This window comes from Pezoporus occidentalis, unplaced genomic scaffold (genome assembly GCF_034315485.1).
Source record: "Pezoporus occidentalis ecotype Australia unplaced genomic scaffold, CSIRO_AGI_Poc_V1 ctg133, whole genome shotgun sequence".
In the NCBI taxonomy this organism is placed as follows: domain Eukaryota; kingdom Metazoa; phylum Chordata; class Aves; order Psittaciformes; family Psittacidae; genus Pezoporus; species Pezoporus occidentalis.
In genome coordinates this window covers 750547-769994 of record NW_026913136.1, presented here as the reverse complement: position 1 = coordinate 769994, position 19448 = coordinate 750547, and the positions used below count along the sequence as shown (strand labels likewise).

At 37.3% G+C, this 19448-nt stretch overlaps 1 protein-coding gene across 1 annotated transcript in view; it reads left to right on the top strand.

Annotated features, from left to right (window-relative positions):
• Nucleotides 1-19448, top strand: part of CNTLN (centlein) — a 188197-nt gene that overhangs the window by 104143 nt on the left and 64606 nt on the right. Inside the window, exon 13 of the mRNA XM_062608993.1 lies at nucleotides 14176-14225. Within this exon, the coding sequence (XP_062464977.1) occupies nucleotides 14176-14225 (50 nt within the window). The remainder of the gene's footprint in view (nucleotides 1-14175; nucleotides 14226-19448) is intronic.

Sequence of the window (19448 nt, the reverse complement as noted above, 5' to 3'; positions counted from 1 at the left end):
CATGTACAAAATCAATTTGCATAAAATTTCATTCATGCTACATCAATGTTAAAAATTGTCACCTACGGACTATAGCCCTTCTGACATGTGTTCTATCTCTGTAAAATGGTTTTTTTTGTTCTTCAGTTTTAGGGGTACTGGGACATAGCAGGCTTCTTACTGCAGAATACTTAAATCATAGCTTAGGGCTCTTGTTTACTTTTTACTAAAATTAGTAATTTTATACTGCAAAGCCAAATATTGTTAAAATAGTTTTGTATATGTATTTCTTTAGGTTTTGGATGGATAAAAAGATTGCAAAATCTAAAATTCCACCTTTCTTTCTATTGAAAATTATTAGGTAGAGCCTAGATTCTACAGCTGGTGTTAGAGGGTTCTGACAAACGTGTATTCTTACTGACTAGACTGAACATTGTTCAGTGGAAATGATAGTCATGCTCAAGTGTGAGAACTTGAACCAGTGCAGTTGTTGGCTAAAATTACTACAAATTATTTAAAATGTAAGAAAAACAGCAACATTGGCTGTACTATAGGGTGCAGTTTTTAAGCAGATATTTTTAAAGAACCAATGTCAGAGATCTACATGCCAGCAAAGTCATTTAGAGCTTTTGCATAATTAACTTACATGGCCCCTTTAGTGAAGAGAATGATTTTTTCTAGCAAGCATCTAGTTACATTTTCACAAGGTACTGTCAGCTAACTGAAACGAATACATTGTTGTTTTCCAGTGAGTGTTCTGTCAAGGATGATAGGATTAATGATTTTTAATTGTGAAACTTGTCTCTAGCCTTTTCCTTACTTGTGTTCGCCAGATCTTGTAATATCCTTTATCCTAACTAACAGACAAATCTGGGGACTTGCAGTGCTTTTGGAAATCAGATGTGTTGCTGTTTTCTGTATAATGTCAGTAATGGAAACTTTGATGTGTTGGTCATCTGAGATTTGTTTATATAATGTTAAAAGCACTGATGTGCCAATTAAACTGTCTTAATATTCATGCAATAGTGTCCTCACCCTGTGTGCTTCTCTGAGTTATATCGGTTACACTGGTACCCCCGAATCCTCTCTGAAGTAACTACGGGTAAACACTGTTTATGGTCTTGTTATAAAAGAATGAAAAAAACCCCAAATTAAAATAAGTATCATTAAGTATCATTACACAATGTTTTTTTGTTTGTTTGTTTGGGTTTTTTTTTAAACACCTTTGGACAGCTTGGTTTTGTGCTGTGGTAAACAAGTAAAAGATCACTAAATGGTAGGTAAAATTTTAGACATGGGTTTCTACCATCCTTTTGCAAGCTAAAGGTTATGCTGCATGTTGCAACTACTTTAGTCAGTAGTCACTGGCAAATCCTTGGGGTTTGAGTGACTATTAATTTGAAATATACCTCAAAACTCATTCTTGACAACTGTGACACTGTTTACTTTTTTTTATGGGGGGCAGTTGCTTTTATCCTGTTTTGTTCATGAATGTGGGTTGTAAATCACAGAGACTTTACTTAGCAGCAGCAGATATTGCTTCTTGCAATTTTCATCCATCCTGTAAGTGACTGAATTGGGAAACAAGAATGATAAAGACATATATTTGGGAAGTGAATGGACAAAGTAAGATAGATAGCTCAATGGCTTTGTGTAGTCAAAATATTCCTTTCCTTGGTTAATTAAGACTACATGTTTCTTTGTGTAAAGTGTAAGTTTATAGCTTTCTTCCTGTAAAGGAATTCAAGTAAATCATTCTGAATAGTTTGAATGTTCAAAAATGTAAGTAATGCTAGTACTTTTGCTTTTCTCTTCCTTTGGCAGCATTATCCCCAGACATGTGTAATGGGTTTTGCTCTCTTGCAGAGTCTAGATCAAACACCTGCTCCCAGGTTTACTCTTTCCTCCCAAGGCTGTCAGTTGACACATAAATATACAGACCCATGAAAAGAGCTTATTTTGCCCTTACTGCAGGCAAATGTTCTTGAATTGTAATGCTGTTAGAAAAAAAGTGAAGAATATCTATCAGAACAGTATTTCACCTCTAAAAGTTGGATAAAGATCCCACCTAACTTGGTTCTCATGACTCTGAACAATTTTTAAGTAATAGAAAATTAAAATCAGGTTTATGTTATGACATGGCAGACTCTCCATCCTAATTTGTGACAGTCTCTTCCTATGTTTTCTTCATGGGCTTTTTACAAAAGTATGTATATTGTGCATGTACACTTTATTCTGGTTTTACAGAGTAGTATTTTTATCATTTTGAAGACTTGCGAACAGAAAGTACAGTTCAGTTTTGCTTACCTGGAAGACCTTTCTATCAGATCTTTCTGCTCTGTTGCCTTTCTCCTAAAGCTCCTTTCTTTTCTGAGGGGAAGAAAACAACTACTGCTGTCCTGTTTTCCTTGCAAGGATTAATAGGCTATTTGGCTTAAGCTTTGAATAAGAAAAAATTCCTTGGCACTTATTTTGGTTACTTTAATAAGCAACACTACTGACCCTTTTTAAGGACCCTGATAAAGAGCATGAAAAACTTGTTTAGCAGTCTTTTTCCGTCTAAGTTTCTTCTTAATTTGGCTTTCTGGTCTTTAATAATCTTCCATGACTTTGGAGGGAGGCATTTGAAAAGGCAACAGTTAATCTCTTGGACTCACAAGAAGGCTTCCCTGACTGCAGCAGCTCCTGGACTAGCCCCCTGATATCTGTCCACACCAGCAACAAACAGTATGCGTTTGGAGATTGTGGTTGGTTCTGTTTATTTCTCCAAAGAGTCATCCTGCTGCAGTCTTACAATATGTAATCCTTGGGAAGGAGTCGGTTTCCACAGTGGGTTATTTCTTCTTAAGTATTCAGCTCTATTAGAAATGAGATTCTCAGCTTGGCTTTATTTTCCAGATAAAATTCCCAGGACAAATGAAAAAAAAAAAAAAAGACTTATTGTTTGTTTGTATGTTTATATTAGACTGCAATAAGTTTACTCTCTTAATTCATTTTATCTGTACGCCGAGGAGTGTAGGAGTCTCCTGCTTGCCCTACCTATGAATGCTGGAAGCTGCGGATGAGCAGTGGCTGACTTATGAGATATGTATGACTCAGGAGGCAGTGGTTTGCTAGAGGACTAGCTAGAGTCCTCTGGCAATGGGTTAACCTAGTGTCGGCAGCTGTTGACGAAAGAAGTCCTTTGAACTCGTAAGTGCAGAGAGAAAGTTTATGCTATAGTTTAGACTATCTTTCTAAATTACCTTTTTTTTTAATGCACTGAGACCCAAGTGCACATGTATATATGTACCTCAGATCTGGAGCTGTGTGAGGGCTCCTGATGGTATCTTTAGAACTGCTGACAATTAAAAATGATGAGTACTAGGAAATTTGTTCTAGCAAGAAGGTTTATTTTGCAGAAGTCCTGCTTATATGCAGATGGTATGAGCATTTTGCCTATTCTAGTAACTTGATAACTAAGCAAATGTTACAGAGAATTTCTTGCTGATGCCTAGCTATAATCTAAAAGAAATCAGAAGTAATTCCTTTGGCAAAACTGATTCTGTAGCAATGTTTTTAGTATGTTACCTCTTCGTATCTTCCAAGTGGGTGAGTATTACAAAAATAGCTAAATCATGGAAAAGTAATCAAAAATTATTATATTGCAAATAAAATAGCACTCAGAACATTGTATGATACTGGAAAGCGTAGATACTATAATTGTGGGTCAGTGTCAGTACCTTAAAAAATGTATACAATACCAGCATAAACTATAGGCTGTATCAATTTAATCTCTTTTGATTTCTTACTATCCTTGTTTTAATGCTGGTGAGTGAGACTATGGCAGTTGTAGTTGGAGGATAGATCTGAAGCACTGGTCCATAAACCAGAATATTGCAGGCTTTCCTGCTCCTGTTGGTACCTTTCATATATATGTATATATATATGTTACAAGCAAGAATGACTTTCATGAAGTTATTCATAGCAAACAAACCTTGTTCTTGGGATGCATAAACAGACATAATTCTACTTCTGACCTGCCGTACTGGAATTTAGTGAAAGTATTCTAAGAAGTGCCAGTAGATTCCTGCTTATTTAGGGTGCTGATTTCTGTTAATTTGAGGACTCAGTGGCTTCTCATTAGCTGGGAAAAAGTTGGAAGTTGTACTCTGCCTATGTAATCTAGAGTACCTAAAACCGCTGCTGTCCTGGACTGTTTCTTGTCAACAGAGTAAACTTTAAACGTATTTGGGAGTAAGTAATACTGTCAGCAGGTCTCTTTTGGTTTTGACTTGTTTTGGAACCAGATAAGAAAATGCTTATTGTTAGGAAAGTATTACTAAAGAAACAGTGTAAAAATGTACCAGATGGAATCAGCATAACCTCTCTGTGTAGAAAGCTCAAGGCCATGAGGCAATTTCAGGTTTTCATGAAGGTTAAAAGCAGTACACCAGTAGGCTTTGTATGGCTTTAAGTCACTTCTCTGCTGTTTGAAGGGCTGTCATTTGAACCTAGCAAAGCTGTTAGAAAATGCAGCTTTTGAGTATAAATAAGAGCAAGACATTTTTCTCTGGAAGAAATAATAAATTCTGGAGCTTTTTCAGTCCACTAGTTTTACTACTGTCAAGCACATTGCAAAGCCAGTCTTTTTTGTTCCCTCTTTAAAAAATGGTCCTTAGCAGAAAAGTGTGTGTGGGAGCCGAATATGTATTTCAAATAAGATTTTCAGTTTATTTAATGGATGTGGGATTAGTGTATTTGGCTTAAAATTGGAAATAGCAGTCATGTAAGTCACTCATAGACGTGTAACCTTGATTATCAGCAAGTTTGTTAGGGTGTTACTGTAAACTTTCAGGGTACATTTTCCAGTTACACAGTTGTCTTTAGAAACCTTAACTATAAACCAAGCACAACTGAAAAGACTTTTCCAGTGCCATCAGAATAGGGTTGTTTGCCATGTTTTGAAAATATTTTATACCTTTTTTGGCTTAAAAAAACCCCAAACCAAATTGACTGAAGTGAACCTGTGTGAAGAATACATCTAGATACTGGCCAAATGCTAGTTGGAGTTTCAACCTTGCAAGCTTTTAAAGTGGCTCACTGTGTTAGCATTACCATTGCAGATACGTGTTTAGACTTTGAGATTAATGAAACTTAGTTTTAACTGAGTGGTTACTTGTTTTCTTTTCATTCGGGTTGCTGGTAGATATCGCTAATGATGAACGTCCTCGTCCTTTGCTTAAGGTTATTTATGTATACAGCAAGGAGATGTTTTATGCAAATTTTCACAGAAAATTCTTAAGTTTTTTATGCTTTTAAAACACATTAAAATTTAGTTAGGTTTTATTTTTATTTTTATTAATTTATTAATGGTTAAGAGCTTATGTACAGAATTCTGTAAGGTTTCACCTAATCCACATATCAATATAAAAGACTGTGTAACTTGTCAGAATATTTCACAGAATATGATAAACATTTGCATAAAGGTGTCTGGTGTCTCTGTTGTTTTAAATTGTATCCTAGGAACTTCCCTTTTAAGAAGTTGAATTAAATAATAGTATGAATACACAACATGAATGTGACAAAGACTGTAAAATGCAGCGGTAGCCTTTGGCTTTGTCAGGAGAAAAGGCTCAAAGATGTGATTTTATCATGAGCTGGAAATGATCAGTTTATACCACACTCAGGTTTGTTTGTCTTTCCTCTTGACCTGCATATTTCCGTTGCATTCAAATCCCTCGTTCATTCTTGAATTATTATTCAAAGGCCTATCTTCTTTATGTCTACAGAGCAAAGCTTTTTTTTCCAAAGGAAAAAAAGTGCAAGGTCCTACACCTGGGTCAGAGCAATCCCAGGCGCAGCTACAGGTTGGGCAGAGAAGAGATTCAGAGCAGCCCTGAGGAGAAGGACTTGGGGGTGTTGGTTGATGAGAAAATGAACATGAGCCGGCTTCAGTGTGCGCTTGCAGCCCAGAAAGCCAACCGTATCCTGGGCTGCATCAAAAGGAGCGTGACCAGCAGGTCGAAGGAGGTGATCCTGCCCCTCTACTCTGCTCTTGTGACACCTCACCTGGAGTATTGTGTGCAGTTCTGGTGTCCTCAACATAAAAAGCACATGGGACCGTTGGAACAAGTCCGTAGGAGGGCCACGAGGATGATCAGTGACTGGAGCACCTCCCATACGAAGATGGGCTGAGAAAGTTGGTGCTGTTCAGCCTGGAGAAGAGAAGGCTGCGTGGAGACCTCATAGCAGCCTTCAGTATCTGAAGGAAGCCTATAGGGATGCTGGGAAGGGACTCTTCGTTAGAGACTGTAATGATAGGACAAGGGGTAATGGGTTAAAACTTAAACAAGGGAAGTTTAGGTTGGATATAAGAAGGAAATTCTTTCCTGTTAGGGTGGTGAGGCACTGGAATAGGTTGCCCAGGGAGGTTGTGAATGCTCCATCCCTGGCAGTGTTCAAGACCAGGTTGGACGAGGCCTTGGGTGATATGATTTAGCATAAGGTGTCCCTGCCCATGGCATTGGGGTTGGAACTAGGTGATCTTAAGGTCCTTTCCAACCCTAACTATTCTATAATTCTATGATTCTAATAGTTTTGTTTTCCTGTTCTGATTACCATAGACTTTCTTTTGAGTTCTGCATTGCTGTATTTATTCAGCTTAAAACTTTGATCACTTCGGTTGCCTGAGTCAGGTTTTTCCATAGGCCTTTTCTTTCTCTTTTTTTTTTTATCCTTCTGGTTCATCAGCCTTTAACCTTCATAGTTTCTCCTTATTCATTCCTCACTGGTTTGTTTTTTTCTTTTATTAATGTTGCATATCGTTTGCTTAGAAGGACTTTAGTACCTCCACACATCATATTCCTCCTTTTGTACAGGGGTATCATCAGTAAATGAACTTCAGTTTCTAGCTCTTCTCTGTACAAATGGAGTTTAAAATCTGTTTCTTGTAAAATGCTTAGAATGTTGATGTTTAACTGTGTAATAGATATAATAGTGAGATTGTGTTTATGAGGTGCTGGCTGAAACAGCACACAAACTTAAACAGAACCATAGAATTTTAAAATTTTGATTTTAAAAATGCAGAAAATAATTTTTCCTTGAAAAATGATGGGTTAGAAATTTCACATGCTATATATTTTATTTGCCAGCTCAAGCCAAACCATACATAGTATGGAAAAGAGAACTAGAAAACGCCCTGCTTGTCAACTGATATATTGTTGTTAGGAGATGTATAAAAGGGTAAACTGAAAGTATCCTCCATGTTCTATGTTACTGCTTTACAGACGTGACTATTTCAAAATTTTTGCAGATTTGTTCTTCTGCAGTTTCTAAAGACACTCATTGCTAAATTTACGCACTGGGAAGAGAGTTGTGCTCAAATACCTGTGCACTCAGTATTATAATCTGAAATTGGAAAGGTAATTAACCTAATCTGCAGTGTAAACTTACAATTTCTTTTGGTTTGTTTAGTAACTATTGGATATATCAGGAGAAAAGATGGATAGATGGATAGATAGATAGATAGATAGATAGATAGATAGATAGATAGATAGATAGATAGATAGATAGAAGGATAGAAAGAAAAAGTTTAACCCACGCTTTTGGGTTTTTTCTTTTCTTTTTAAATCAAGCTTGTAGTTGTACTTTATTGTAAAATGTGAGATTTGTGGAGCAGTCCTAAAAGAATTTGCTAGAAACACAGTTACATGGAGATTAACATAAGACATCTAAAATAATCTTAAAAATTGCCTACTCTTAAATTTTCTTAAAACTCCCAGCATTTCTACTGTCAAAAGATGGATTAAGTGCTAATGTTCCAAGATTTTCAACATCCATGCCTCAAGACTACCGTCAGCTAGAAACACTTTGCACTACAGAAAATTCTTAAAAGATTCTATCTCTCAATTTCAGTTTTTGTCTTGGATCTTTTCAGATGACATAAACACGATGCCCTTTGCTCAGCACTTGCTAAATCAAACGCTGTTTTTTCAACGCACAGAGAAATCCTCTTTCAGTTAGGATCAAAACCTGGCACACTTCTTTGTTCCATTGTTTGGTGTGTTGAAACTGAATGATGCAAAAACCAATGCAGTAAATTCAGTGAAGTGTATGCTTAAGATAATTACAGCAGGTATTAGCTTTGTCTACTAAAATAGTGTTGGAAACTCTGCACAGTATCTGAACTTTGACGCTGCTGTTCTGACTCTCTAGTTCCAGTAGGTATTCTGCATTACCACACACAGAGCTTATTTTTGATCCTTTGAGTTGAAGGATTGTATAGGCAATCTTTCTTTCACTCTAAGAAAAGGAAGCATCTCATTCCACTAGAATCTGTGCAACGGGATTGCAGTTCTCTTCAAGTACCTAATCTGCTTGTAAAAGAATTGAAGATGGATCTTTCAGGAGTGGTGGGGCAGATGTAGTTTGTTCAAGGCAGTCCACTTTGGGGCAAAAAACACACATACATGTTTATCCTCAGACCCACTTAAAATACTTTTGAAAGGGAGGTAGTATTTCATAACGATAAATGAGTTCTTACCTATTAGGCTGGCACCTCTATCTTGACACTGAGGGAGATAATGGTGTAAATGAAAGGCTGGAATGGAAATGTCGCCCCCCACCATTGCTTTTCGCCACTATGATGTGAGTGGTTGAGTGATTTCTTCCACTGTTGCATCATACTTCAGCAGTTTTCTGTGATTTCTTCAGTTACCTAGAATTCCTTGGAGTCCCTTCTTGCTCTGTAGAAAGTTCTTACTTGACCCTTCTTTAATACGTCTCCCAATGGAACATGTACATTTGTTCTTGGAGAAAGTACCCATCACACAGTCTCTTCAAATAACTCCATTCAAACAGTCTTCAATAAGACCACATTACGAACTTTCCTCCTTTTTGTTGAGCTGCACTCTTGTAACAAAATATGCAGGCTACAGTGCTTTCATGGTGACTTCTAGAGCTCTGAACTAGATGCATATATTTTATACACATATGTAAATTATGTATAGGTGGGATTTTTTTTTTACAAGTTCTATCTAAAGTAGCATGTCGAAACTATTAAATGTGTCAGAGCACATTTTACTGTTGAGATGGGAACAACCAGAAAAGAAAGAGCTACTGGCTTCTGCATGTAGTTCACATTGCAATTTTTGCTGTTTGTTTCTTTGGTTTTTTTTTGCCTTGAAATATAAAAGTACGTATCAGTGATAGTAAAAAAACATTTGACTGCACATAGTCTTTATAAAAAGCCACAAAAGCGGAGAAGGACTTGGGGGTGTTGGTTGATGAGAAAATGAACATGGGCCGGCTTCAGTGTGCACTCACAGCCCAGAAAGCCAACCGTATCCTGGGCTGCATCAAAAGGAGCGTGACCAGCAGGTCGAAGGAGGTGATCCTGCCCCTCTACTCTGCTCTTGTGACACCTCACCTGGAGTATTGTGTGCAGTTCTGGTGTCCTCAACATAAAAAGGACATGGGACTGTTGGAACAAGTCCGTAGGAGGGCCACGAGGATGATCAGTGACTGGAGCATCTCCCATACACAGATGGGCTGAGAAAGTTGGTGCTGTTCAGCCTGGAGAAGAGAGGGCTGCGTGGAGACCTCATAGCAGCCTTCCAGTATCTGAAAGGGGGCTATAGAGGTGCTAGAGAGGGACTCTTCATTAGGGACTGTAGTGACAGGACAAGGGGTAACAGGTTAAAACTGAAACAGGGGAAGTTTAGATTGGATATAAGGAGGAAATTCTTTCCTGTTAGGGTGGTGAGGCACTGGAATGGGTTGCCCAGGGAGGTTGTGAATGTTCCATCCCTGGCAGTGTTCAAGGCCAGGTCGGATGAAGACTTGGGTGAGATGGTTTACTGTGAGGTGTCCCTGCCCATGGCAGGGGGGTTGGAACTAGATGATGTTAAGGTCCTTTCCAACCCTGACTATTCTATGATTCTAATGTTTACCTCAATACGATGAGAAGCACTGAACTGTGCAGCTTGGCAGGAACCTCTGGAAGCTTTCTTATCCAACCTGCTGCTTAAAGCAATGGCAGTTTAGGAAGCTTTGTTAGGATCTTTTCACGTTTTAACAAAGGATGGAGAAGATGGAAGACCAAGGATAGAGATTTCAGAACCTTTCTGGGCAACTGTTCAGGGCCTGACCAGCCTAATGAGCAACTTCTTATTATATCTAGTTGAAGTGTGATGCATAGATTCTCACTTGTGTCTATTGGCTCTCATACCACCCACTGCACTCTGGAAAAGTCACTCTTTTGTAACACCCTTGCATTAGGTAGACAGCAATAAAGTCTTCCCTTCTTATGGGGCTGAATATACCCACATCTTTCACCCTGTCATCCTAAAACATGTGCCCATCGTGGTACTCCTTTACTAGATTTAATCTAGTTAGTCTGTGTCTTTCTTGGAGGAGCCTGAAACAAGACATAGCCACATATGTAGAAATGCTGAATAGAATCAATTTTGTAAAGCAGCTGTCTATGCTCATGCCTATACAGCTACTGTGTTAGCCTTTGCCACAAAGACATGTCACTACCTTAAGCTCCACTTGTTGCTCTTAAGGACCTCACTTTTTCTGCAAAGCTGCTCTCTAGCCAGGTGGTCTTCTAGAATGTCCTGTTGTGAGAGGTTACTCTGGCAGGACTTTGGTGAATTTTATGAAGTTCTTATCAGCCCATTATTTCTGCCTGTGAGGTCCTCTGAACAGCAATCCAGCTCTCTAGTGAGCGTATCAGTTGCTCTCCTCTGTAAACTTGCTGAGAGGCACTCTAGCCTATCTTTGAGGTTGTTAATGAATACATTAAACCATGCTGATTGTCATATGGATCAATGAGAGATGCTTTTGATTGCTAGCTGTCAGGTACCTCCACTCTACAGATCATAACCCTTTGAGCCTTAACAGTCCAGCCAATTTTCCAGCCACCTTTCCTACTTTTCAGTTCAGATCTTAACTATTTGTCAATGGGAAACCATCTCAAATGCTTTGCCAAATTCAAGGTATACACCGTTGGCTTCTCTCCCTTTATTTTACAGTCCCCTTACAGAGGGAGTCAGATTGGCAAAGTAAGATTTTTCCTTAGTAAATCCATGCTAGCTGTTTCCAATCACCTTCTTGTCCATTCAGTGGCTGGACACGATTTCCAGGTTGAATTCCTATGTATCTTTCCTCAAAAAAGAGGTGAGGGCTGTATTTCACTTCTCTCATCCTTTGTGAAGATGGGTTCATGTGATGTTTGCCTTTTTTTTTAATTATTATTATTTTGGGGGTTTATTATTATTAATTATTATTAGATTTACGTAGTAGCAGAAGAGAGTGAACCAAATCAATTGGACTGGGGATATTCACTTTCCAGGAAGAGAAACACTTAAAAAATGAAGTAACAAAAAAAACTTCCAACACCCCAAACACTAGAACAAGCATTACAGAAAGCCTATGAACAGTTGGAGACAGATAAGAAAGGTACTGTAGCTGAAACCCATCTGAAATATGCTGCTATTTAAGAAATTAAATAAAAAAAAAAATTAACTAAAACCCTGAAACAACACACACACCTCACAAAAAAAAAAAACAAAACAGAAAAAACAACCAAAAAATTAGGTCCCACCCAAAAATGCTCTTAAAAACCTCTCTGTGAGGACTCAGTGGGAAATTTGTTTTTGTGGCCCTCACAGCCAGAAAACGTCAGCGTTTAGAACTTAAACTTGCATTGGTGCAAACATGTAGGCCAATAAACAATGGCAGGACAAATGCAAGTGAAAAGTTGAGAAGGCTAAAAAAAGCCCCAGGAGAGTTGTTTTCAAAGAAGCTTTAGCTGCGATAGTAAAATTTTCCTTAACTTAAGTGAAAAGGAAGCTAGTTAGGAAATTTGTAGTTTTGCTGAATGGTAACAGTGTAAAAAGGTATACCAGGTTTACAAGAACAGCTCAGTGAATCTTTGCATCAGTCTTTGCATCATGGTGAAGATGGTTAAGAAGATGCCAACAACTCATTTATTCTTTATAGCAGATACATCAAAGATGTTTGATCTGTTTGAAATAAGTGTACAGCAGTTATAATGTCAAGTAGATAAGTTGTTAATATCTTCCCATTCTTGGGAAGTTTGTCATCAGGAAAAGGAGGAAGAGAGAAAAAAAAGAAAACACACACACAAAAAAATGCACTGAGCATGGATCAACACAGTTTTGTTGGGAAAGCGGCACTAATGCTCCTGTAAAAGGAAATCGTGCGTCATTAGCCTGATGAAATTGCAGAAGGGTGACATTAACTAAGTGGTAACAGTAACCTGATCTGTATTTCCCAATTGCCTTTTACAAGGCTCCACATGAAAGATTCTAAATTCCTACGGGATTGGAGGAAAGGTCGTTTTAGCAAAAGGGAACCAGTTAAAGCCGAGGAAACAAGGAGCAGTGCTTACATGCCACTTTCAAAATGGGAAATTTGGATCAGTCAGTGTCAACTGTTGGGCTTGCACTCTGTTCTGAGTAGCATCTGCTTTTGCCTCTGGTGGAGACAGCACTGGTGATGAACCCAGCATGGATCTAACCCAGTGGGGCATTTCTAGCATTCATGTAAGCCAGTCATTGACTAGTATGGGTTGGATCTTGTATTACACATTATAATTTCTTGTTAGGCTTTGCTGAAATATTTCCAGCTTAGATACAGCATAACTTCAGTTGGAGACCATTTCACAATTTATTTGGAAGTGCTTCGGATGTTCAGACTATAAACCTACCCCTTTACTATTTCCTATAATTTATTTACTTCTACACGTCTTTCATCACCCTAAAAAACTCTTTATATAAAAGTTAACTCTCTTCAAAATCTTGTACAATTATCATTGTATGCTTGTCACTTTGTGTGTAGGGAGGCAGTATGATTATTCAAATGTTTTTGAAGTTGGCAAATAACATATTCAGAAGATAAAGGTTCAATAAGCATGTAATGTTGAATAGTCTTTAGTTACATAAACAGAGAATGTTTTTTCAAGGAAGGATTTTGCTGTTTGGTGGAAAAGGTGAACGTGCTATGAGGAGTTAAAACGGTGTGGAGGTAAAGGCCGCTCTAGGCTGTGTTACAGAAATTGATGATGACTGAACATGGAGGATGAAAGAAGGTCAATGAAAGTCAACCTGTGAAGGCAGCTGAGTGATCCTGGAGTCTTATGTGTCATGCAAAGAAAGTTACTTTCCATGTTTCTCATTTTCTTTGTAGTTGATGTGTTACAGCTGAGTCAGAGATGCATTAAACATATAATGTGTTTTAAAATACATTTTATTTTTAAACACTTTCTTAAGTTAGCAGATATTATTTGTACCTTAGCTCAGAGGGAATCTGTAAAACATAAATTTCTTGTAAAGCAGTTAGGTGCTGCTATGTAGAGTACAGCAGAAATAGCTGTGAGGAAATTAGCAATGCAACCTTCAGAACAGAGCTAGAATAATGTGTATTTTTATAGAATATGAGGTTATATTTTAAGCAAAGTCTGCATATCAAATGCCTGTCCTCTGTTCTAGGTGCTATTGGATCCTAGGCTGAAATCAGTGCATATCTTATTTCTAAAATAGAGTGCAACTATATAATTAAAGATTGTCAGAAAACATAAATGAACCATTTAAATTAATGTCTTTAATTCTAGCATCTCCCAATTTGACTTTGAATCTCTATCACTGATATCCTGGCAGCTTTTATTTGTATGTAATTTTAATAAAATGCAAAACAGTAATTCAGGTATTTTGGTGTACAGACCTTAGCTGATTGATATTACAGAATAAACTGTAGTGGTATTATAGTAGTTGATCAGGGCTGGAAAAGGGGAGGAGAGATTTTCTTAGTAAGTTTCTCAGACACTCGCAGAAAAAAAGAAGAATGGTATGATACATCTGCACAAGGTTGGCTGGTAGTTTCGCCTGAGACTGAGTACTTATTCCCCTCTCAACAGGAATCCACCTCCTACTGGTTTCCTTTTCATCTCAGGCATTTCCTTACCTAAAAGAGACTCGCTGAAAATTCTCAGTGTAGGTTCCAACCAATAATACACCTGCTTATGTTTAAAGTATGCCAAGTAACATCAAGTTAGAGCCAATTCCTGGGTCTTAACAACTTTTTCCTCACTAATATATTGATATGGTTTTGATTGATTTTTTTTAATGGTTTTAGTGGTGTCTTTGTGATTGTTATGTAGTTCTTAGTTTTTTATTTCCTGTTTTGTAGACTGAATCTTGAAAAAGAATTGGACCAGATGAAAGTACACCAATCTGTGGGTAAGTTCACAATACAGGAGTTTAAATATGTTTACGATAAAAAATATGTAGACTATCATATTTGTGTATGTAGCCTGTTAGAAATATCTTTCTCTTGAATGTGTGTTTTGTATGCATAAGGCCATGTATGTTCTTATTTCAAAGTATTATTAACCTAAAGTTCCCCACATGCCTATTAAATCAATAACAACTTAGCACGTAATACATGTTTGCAACTTGTTTATATATACTATATATAAAATTAATTATGTTTAAAGGATCTATGTATGTGTTTATAGATATATATATATAAAATCTAAATCTTGTTCATGAAGATTTCTTCAGAATCTGAAATGGTTTTTGAAGTACTGAAATTCAGTGATACAGAAGTATTGATATTCAGTGATACAGAAATTTCATGCTCATTCAGTCTTCTCTTTTCATACTTGTCTCAAAAATTATGTGAATTTGAAAGTGAATCAAAATGATGGAACTGTTATAAGACTCGTTCATCAATATCTTCTTTTATATCTTTACAATAGTTGGTGGTTCTATGTAGATGGGTCTTCGTCAGTCAGATAGGCAGTATATTACCACTGCCTCTCCATCACTTCTCTGATTCTGTGTATTATTTGCTGTTCCTGAATGGTATGGGAGAAGTATTCAAGAATGCATAGTTACAGTCCAGCTGTGTGTCACATCTGTGGTGAATTCTTTATGCACAATATGGTATAAAGGAAGGGAGTAGAAAACTGGAAGAAGTACTTTGAATGTTCTTGGCAATAAAATCTTACCATTGTTTACCCCAGTTTTCTACTGGGATTTGGTTTGGTTTGGTTTTGCTTTGCTTTGCTTTGGCGGGGAGGGATGTGATAATATTGGCCACTTGAATGAAAATGCGTGGGGTTTTTTTCCCTTTATTTTGAGTTTGGTTTATAGTTATCTATAAAACTTAGTGGAAATACCCAGTTGCTGAAAACTGAAAGTCACTGTTTTCTTTCATATTACTTTTTATGTGTTACATTCACAGCTTCAGATAGAAACCTAGTGAAGGTTTCAAATACTGACTTTAAAAATCATTTCTTTGCTTTTGCCAATTTAGTCAGTCTTCGCACAGACATAAGTGGAAAGGTAACCACCGGTGAGGTGTTGAGGGCGTGCTAAGCAGTAACCACATTTCCAAAAAGCAGTCAGATCCCTGAAACTGCACGTTCTTGACATGTTTAGTGCTTTAACAATTAGTCTTTTATTCCTTCTTTTTTCATTATCTTTTCAGATTAAAGCATGTCCTCCTTCAAAAGCTCGTGGGTAGATACACACTTCTAGATTGGTTATTGATATGATCATAGAATCACAGAACAGTTTGGGTTGGAAGGGAGCTTAAAGATCATCTGGTTCCAACCCCCATGCCACAGACAGGGACACCTTCCACTAGACCAAGTTGCTCGAAGTCACGTCTAAACTGGCCTTGAACACTGCCAGGGATAGACCATCCACAGCTTCTCTAGGCACCTGTTCCAATGTCTCACCACCCTCATAGTGAAGAATTTCTTCCTAACTTCTAATCTAAACCTACCCTCTTGTCAGTTTAAAACCATCCCCCCTTGTCCTGTGACTACAGGCCTTTGTCAGATGTCCCTCTCCAGAGTTCTTCTGGGCCCCTTTGGGAAGCCCCCCCAGTGGAAGCTGCCCTAAGGCCTCACTGGAGCATTCTCTTCTCCACACTGAACATGCCCAACTCTCTCAGCCTGTCTTCAAAGGAGAGGCTCTCCAGCCCTCTGATCATTGCCAGTGATGATTAGTTGTTGCTATACTGGGACTGAGAAAAAGGGTTAAACTTGTAGTGAAATGTGTTAGGCAAATTTTATTTGCCTTTTCCAGTATTTGTTGTTATAAGAATCGTTTAGATGGATAGGAATTTTTTGTAAGATTCAAAATCAAGTCCAAAGGTAAGTATTAAGTAACACTTTCATTAGCACGAGACTGAGCTGATTCCAGCTATTTTCCAAACTTTTGCCAATTGAAGTGTAAAAAATACTTGCTCACCTAAGCTATAAAAAGTAATTTCTTTGTTGTTGCCCTTGCAAATCTTCAAATATTGCCATGTAGTGGACACTTTTATCAATTGGTTGCCATTTTCTAGAAGACTGCACCATAACAACTGAAGCTGAATGATCATATTTGAGCGTAAATGAGCACATGTGAGCAATCCTTGCTCATGTGCTAAGAAAGTGTGTATATCCTCTGCCCTAAGATGAGTATTAAATGCCTTCTTTTTCCCAAATAAAAGTCAGTTCTGTTATTTGTAATTTGCTGAGGTTCAAACTTGATAGGGTCTAAGTACATTTTGTTCACAGTGTTACTATGTTTTCTTTTCTAAAAGTAAACCTGACATGAATTTACTCAGCTTATCAATGATGTTGGAATTCACTTTCACCTAAGCAGGTGTCTGTTCATTAGGCATTCTGACATCAAGGGATAAATTCTGAAAAAAAGTGGCTTAGCTTCCCTCTATGAAAAAAGATAGGCTCTATCCTCTTGCTTGATTAGATATCAGTAGTGTTTGTCAGGAGGAAGTACTGGTTAGCTTTGTTGTTCTTCTGTATCATTTTTCAAACCATGCTGGTCAAAGATGAAGGTCAGAGGAAGAGAAAATTCTGCTTCTGCCATTCCCAGTTTCTTTCCATTCTACTTCAGTTGCCCAAGCAATCAAATAATTATTTTCTAGTAGTTATCAAATCCAAATTCTATATTCATGCTATCCATGTCATTATTTATGTGTGAATGTAAAGAATGTGTTGTCAGGAACTCATGCCATTTTCTCCAAAAGCAGGAAAGTGGATCCATCTAATCCAATCCAGAAAAGCAAGTGCTGCCTTAGATGAAACCTAACTGTTGGCCCCCTATTTCTTCATGGAGGCAGTTTGAAGACTTCTTTCATTATACGACTTACGAATCTACCAATTTCCCAGCCTGTGTGTGAGAATGGCATTCTCTTCTTAATGGTCTTCACCCTGGATTTTCCCGCTGGCTGTTTTAGAATTAGCACAACTTTGGGAGCAAAAACTCAGTAACACTGTGGCTTTCTGCGCTATGGCATCTTCTGTCTGTCAGGGAATCCTTCACCTGGTACATACCGGAGGCAAAAATGGCATTCTTTTGGTGGTTCATGTAGGTACTCTATGAGCAACTAATGCATAGCTCTGGGGTTGCTTTTTACAACTGATGTTTTTTTCTCTGTGTAAGAAGGCTTTCTGCAAATATTAATCGTGAACTGTAATATCATAGTTCAAGGGCTATTTTGGCACCATTATCATCAGATTTGGTGACTGTTAATTAGGAATTAAGTGTTACATTCTAAATCTGGCAGTTAACTATGTTTTCCCAGTGGGACCTAAGTATACTTCTGTAAGACTTGATGACTGAAGATAGTGGCATTTACGACTTTTGGATCTATTCCTTGAGGGAAAACTTAGGATTTCTTCCTGCAGTAGAGTGTAGATGGGTAAAACATACATCTTCCTGAGTAATATGATGAATCTTTCTGCTGTCCTAGACAGACAGACAGTTATAGACAATGGTGTTTTATTGCCTCCTTAACCAATTCCTGTGAACAATTATATACCAATTAGAAGGGAGGAGGAGAAAAGGGGACTGAACAGGCCATCTGTTTTCTGCTCAGAAGAAAGGGTTATTCATCAGTGACCTTTGGATTTTCTTTCATTTATGTTGCTTGTGATTTCTGTGATAATACTGAACATGTACTGTCTTTTGTATCTATTTTACAGTAGTTTTCTTTATTTTCAGCACATGTTTATTTATAGCGTATTAAATCGTATTTTGGTATATCCACATAATAAACATAACACCTTGTGTGCTTTGATCAGTTACTTGGAATATGGGAAATCTTTTTTCTTTTCAGTGAGGTGCAGTAAATGCTGATATAAAAGTTATAGCAGACATTCAAATGAGTGAATATTTAGAAAAAGATGAAAAGCATGTCATATTATCTTTGTGTGTTTCTTAAAGAATGTTGTAAATGTATGCAGTACCACTGTGCTGGGGGACTATAGTCTGAAATAGCATGGGAACTACCATATTAATATCAAGGTAAAGGTACATATTCCCCAGATGCATAGTTTTACCTTTTTCAGCTTTTATTATCTTTAGAATAGTGTTCTATTTATTTCATGAATACAGAAGTATTAATTGGCCATGACATGTTCCAAAGACAAAAGAAAGGTCTAATTCACTCTAACAAACTTGTTAGTCACTGTTTATATCAAGAGGATTGTGAATCTACAGAGAGTAACACGGTTTTCTTCTACACTTGTTTTGTTTATAAATCAAAAGTTTTTAAGTGACCTGCAGTGTCTGCTTGTAGTTTGAAATGATACTTCTAAAGCAGCCCTCCACCAAGTAGCACAGATATTTGTCTACTATGATTAATTCTTTATGTTAATTGAGGCAAGAAGGGTAAGAAAAGAAATGTGAATATTGTGGGTTTACAGTGTTGGAGGAATTTTTTGTTCTTTAACATGTTATTTCATATTCCAAGAAAAAGTCCTGAGGTGTGTAATTGCTCATTTCTGTGAGCAGTGGGCAATTTACAAGAGTTGAGCTCTTGGTGCAGATCTAAACAGAATGCATTTTATTTTGATTTACTATACCTGTTTGTACTTCTAAACTTTTCCTTAGCATTCTTCTGTTTTAATAGATTGAATTGTAACTTATTGGCTGTCTCCGAGAGCAATATGTCAGAGTCAGTCTCTCTCTCATTAGCTGTATCAATTTCTAATTGTTATGAATTCACAGTATTAAAATAGAAGGATTTGTGTGATTCGTCTGGTAAAGTACATGATCTTTCACTTAACAAAAAAAGGGGATTTAAAGTTTTCATCCGTCCTAATTCTGTTACTATTTGCTTTGTTCACCAATCACTCTGATCCTCCTAGCAGGGGACAAGACCTAGAGAACAGAACTGGTAGTGACTGTGTAGATAAAAAGGCAATGAATTCTGCTTTTAAGGCATAGAGAGAATAGTCTATAAAGGGATAAAAATTGGAATGAAAGTACAGCATTTTTAACCTGCAGATCTATTGTACCTTTGAAAAGCTTGTACTCTGTAAAAAAACATACTGTGATGCTACAAAGATTTATAATTATGTGACAGAACACTTTGAAAAGAGGTCACTTTTCAGAAACTGACCAAAGACTAACTGCCAAGAAAATAGACGACATTAT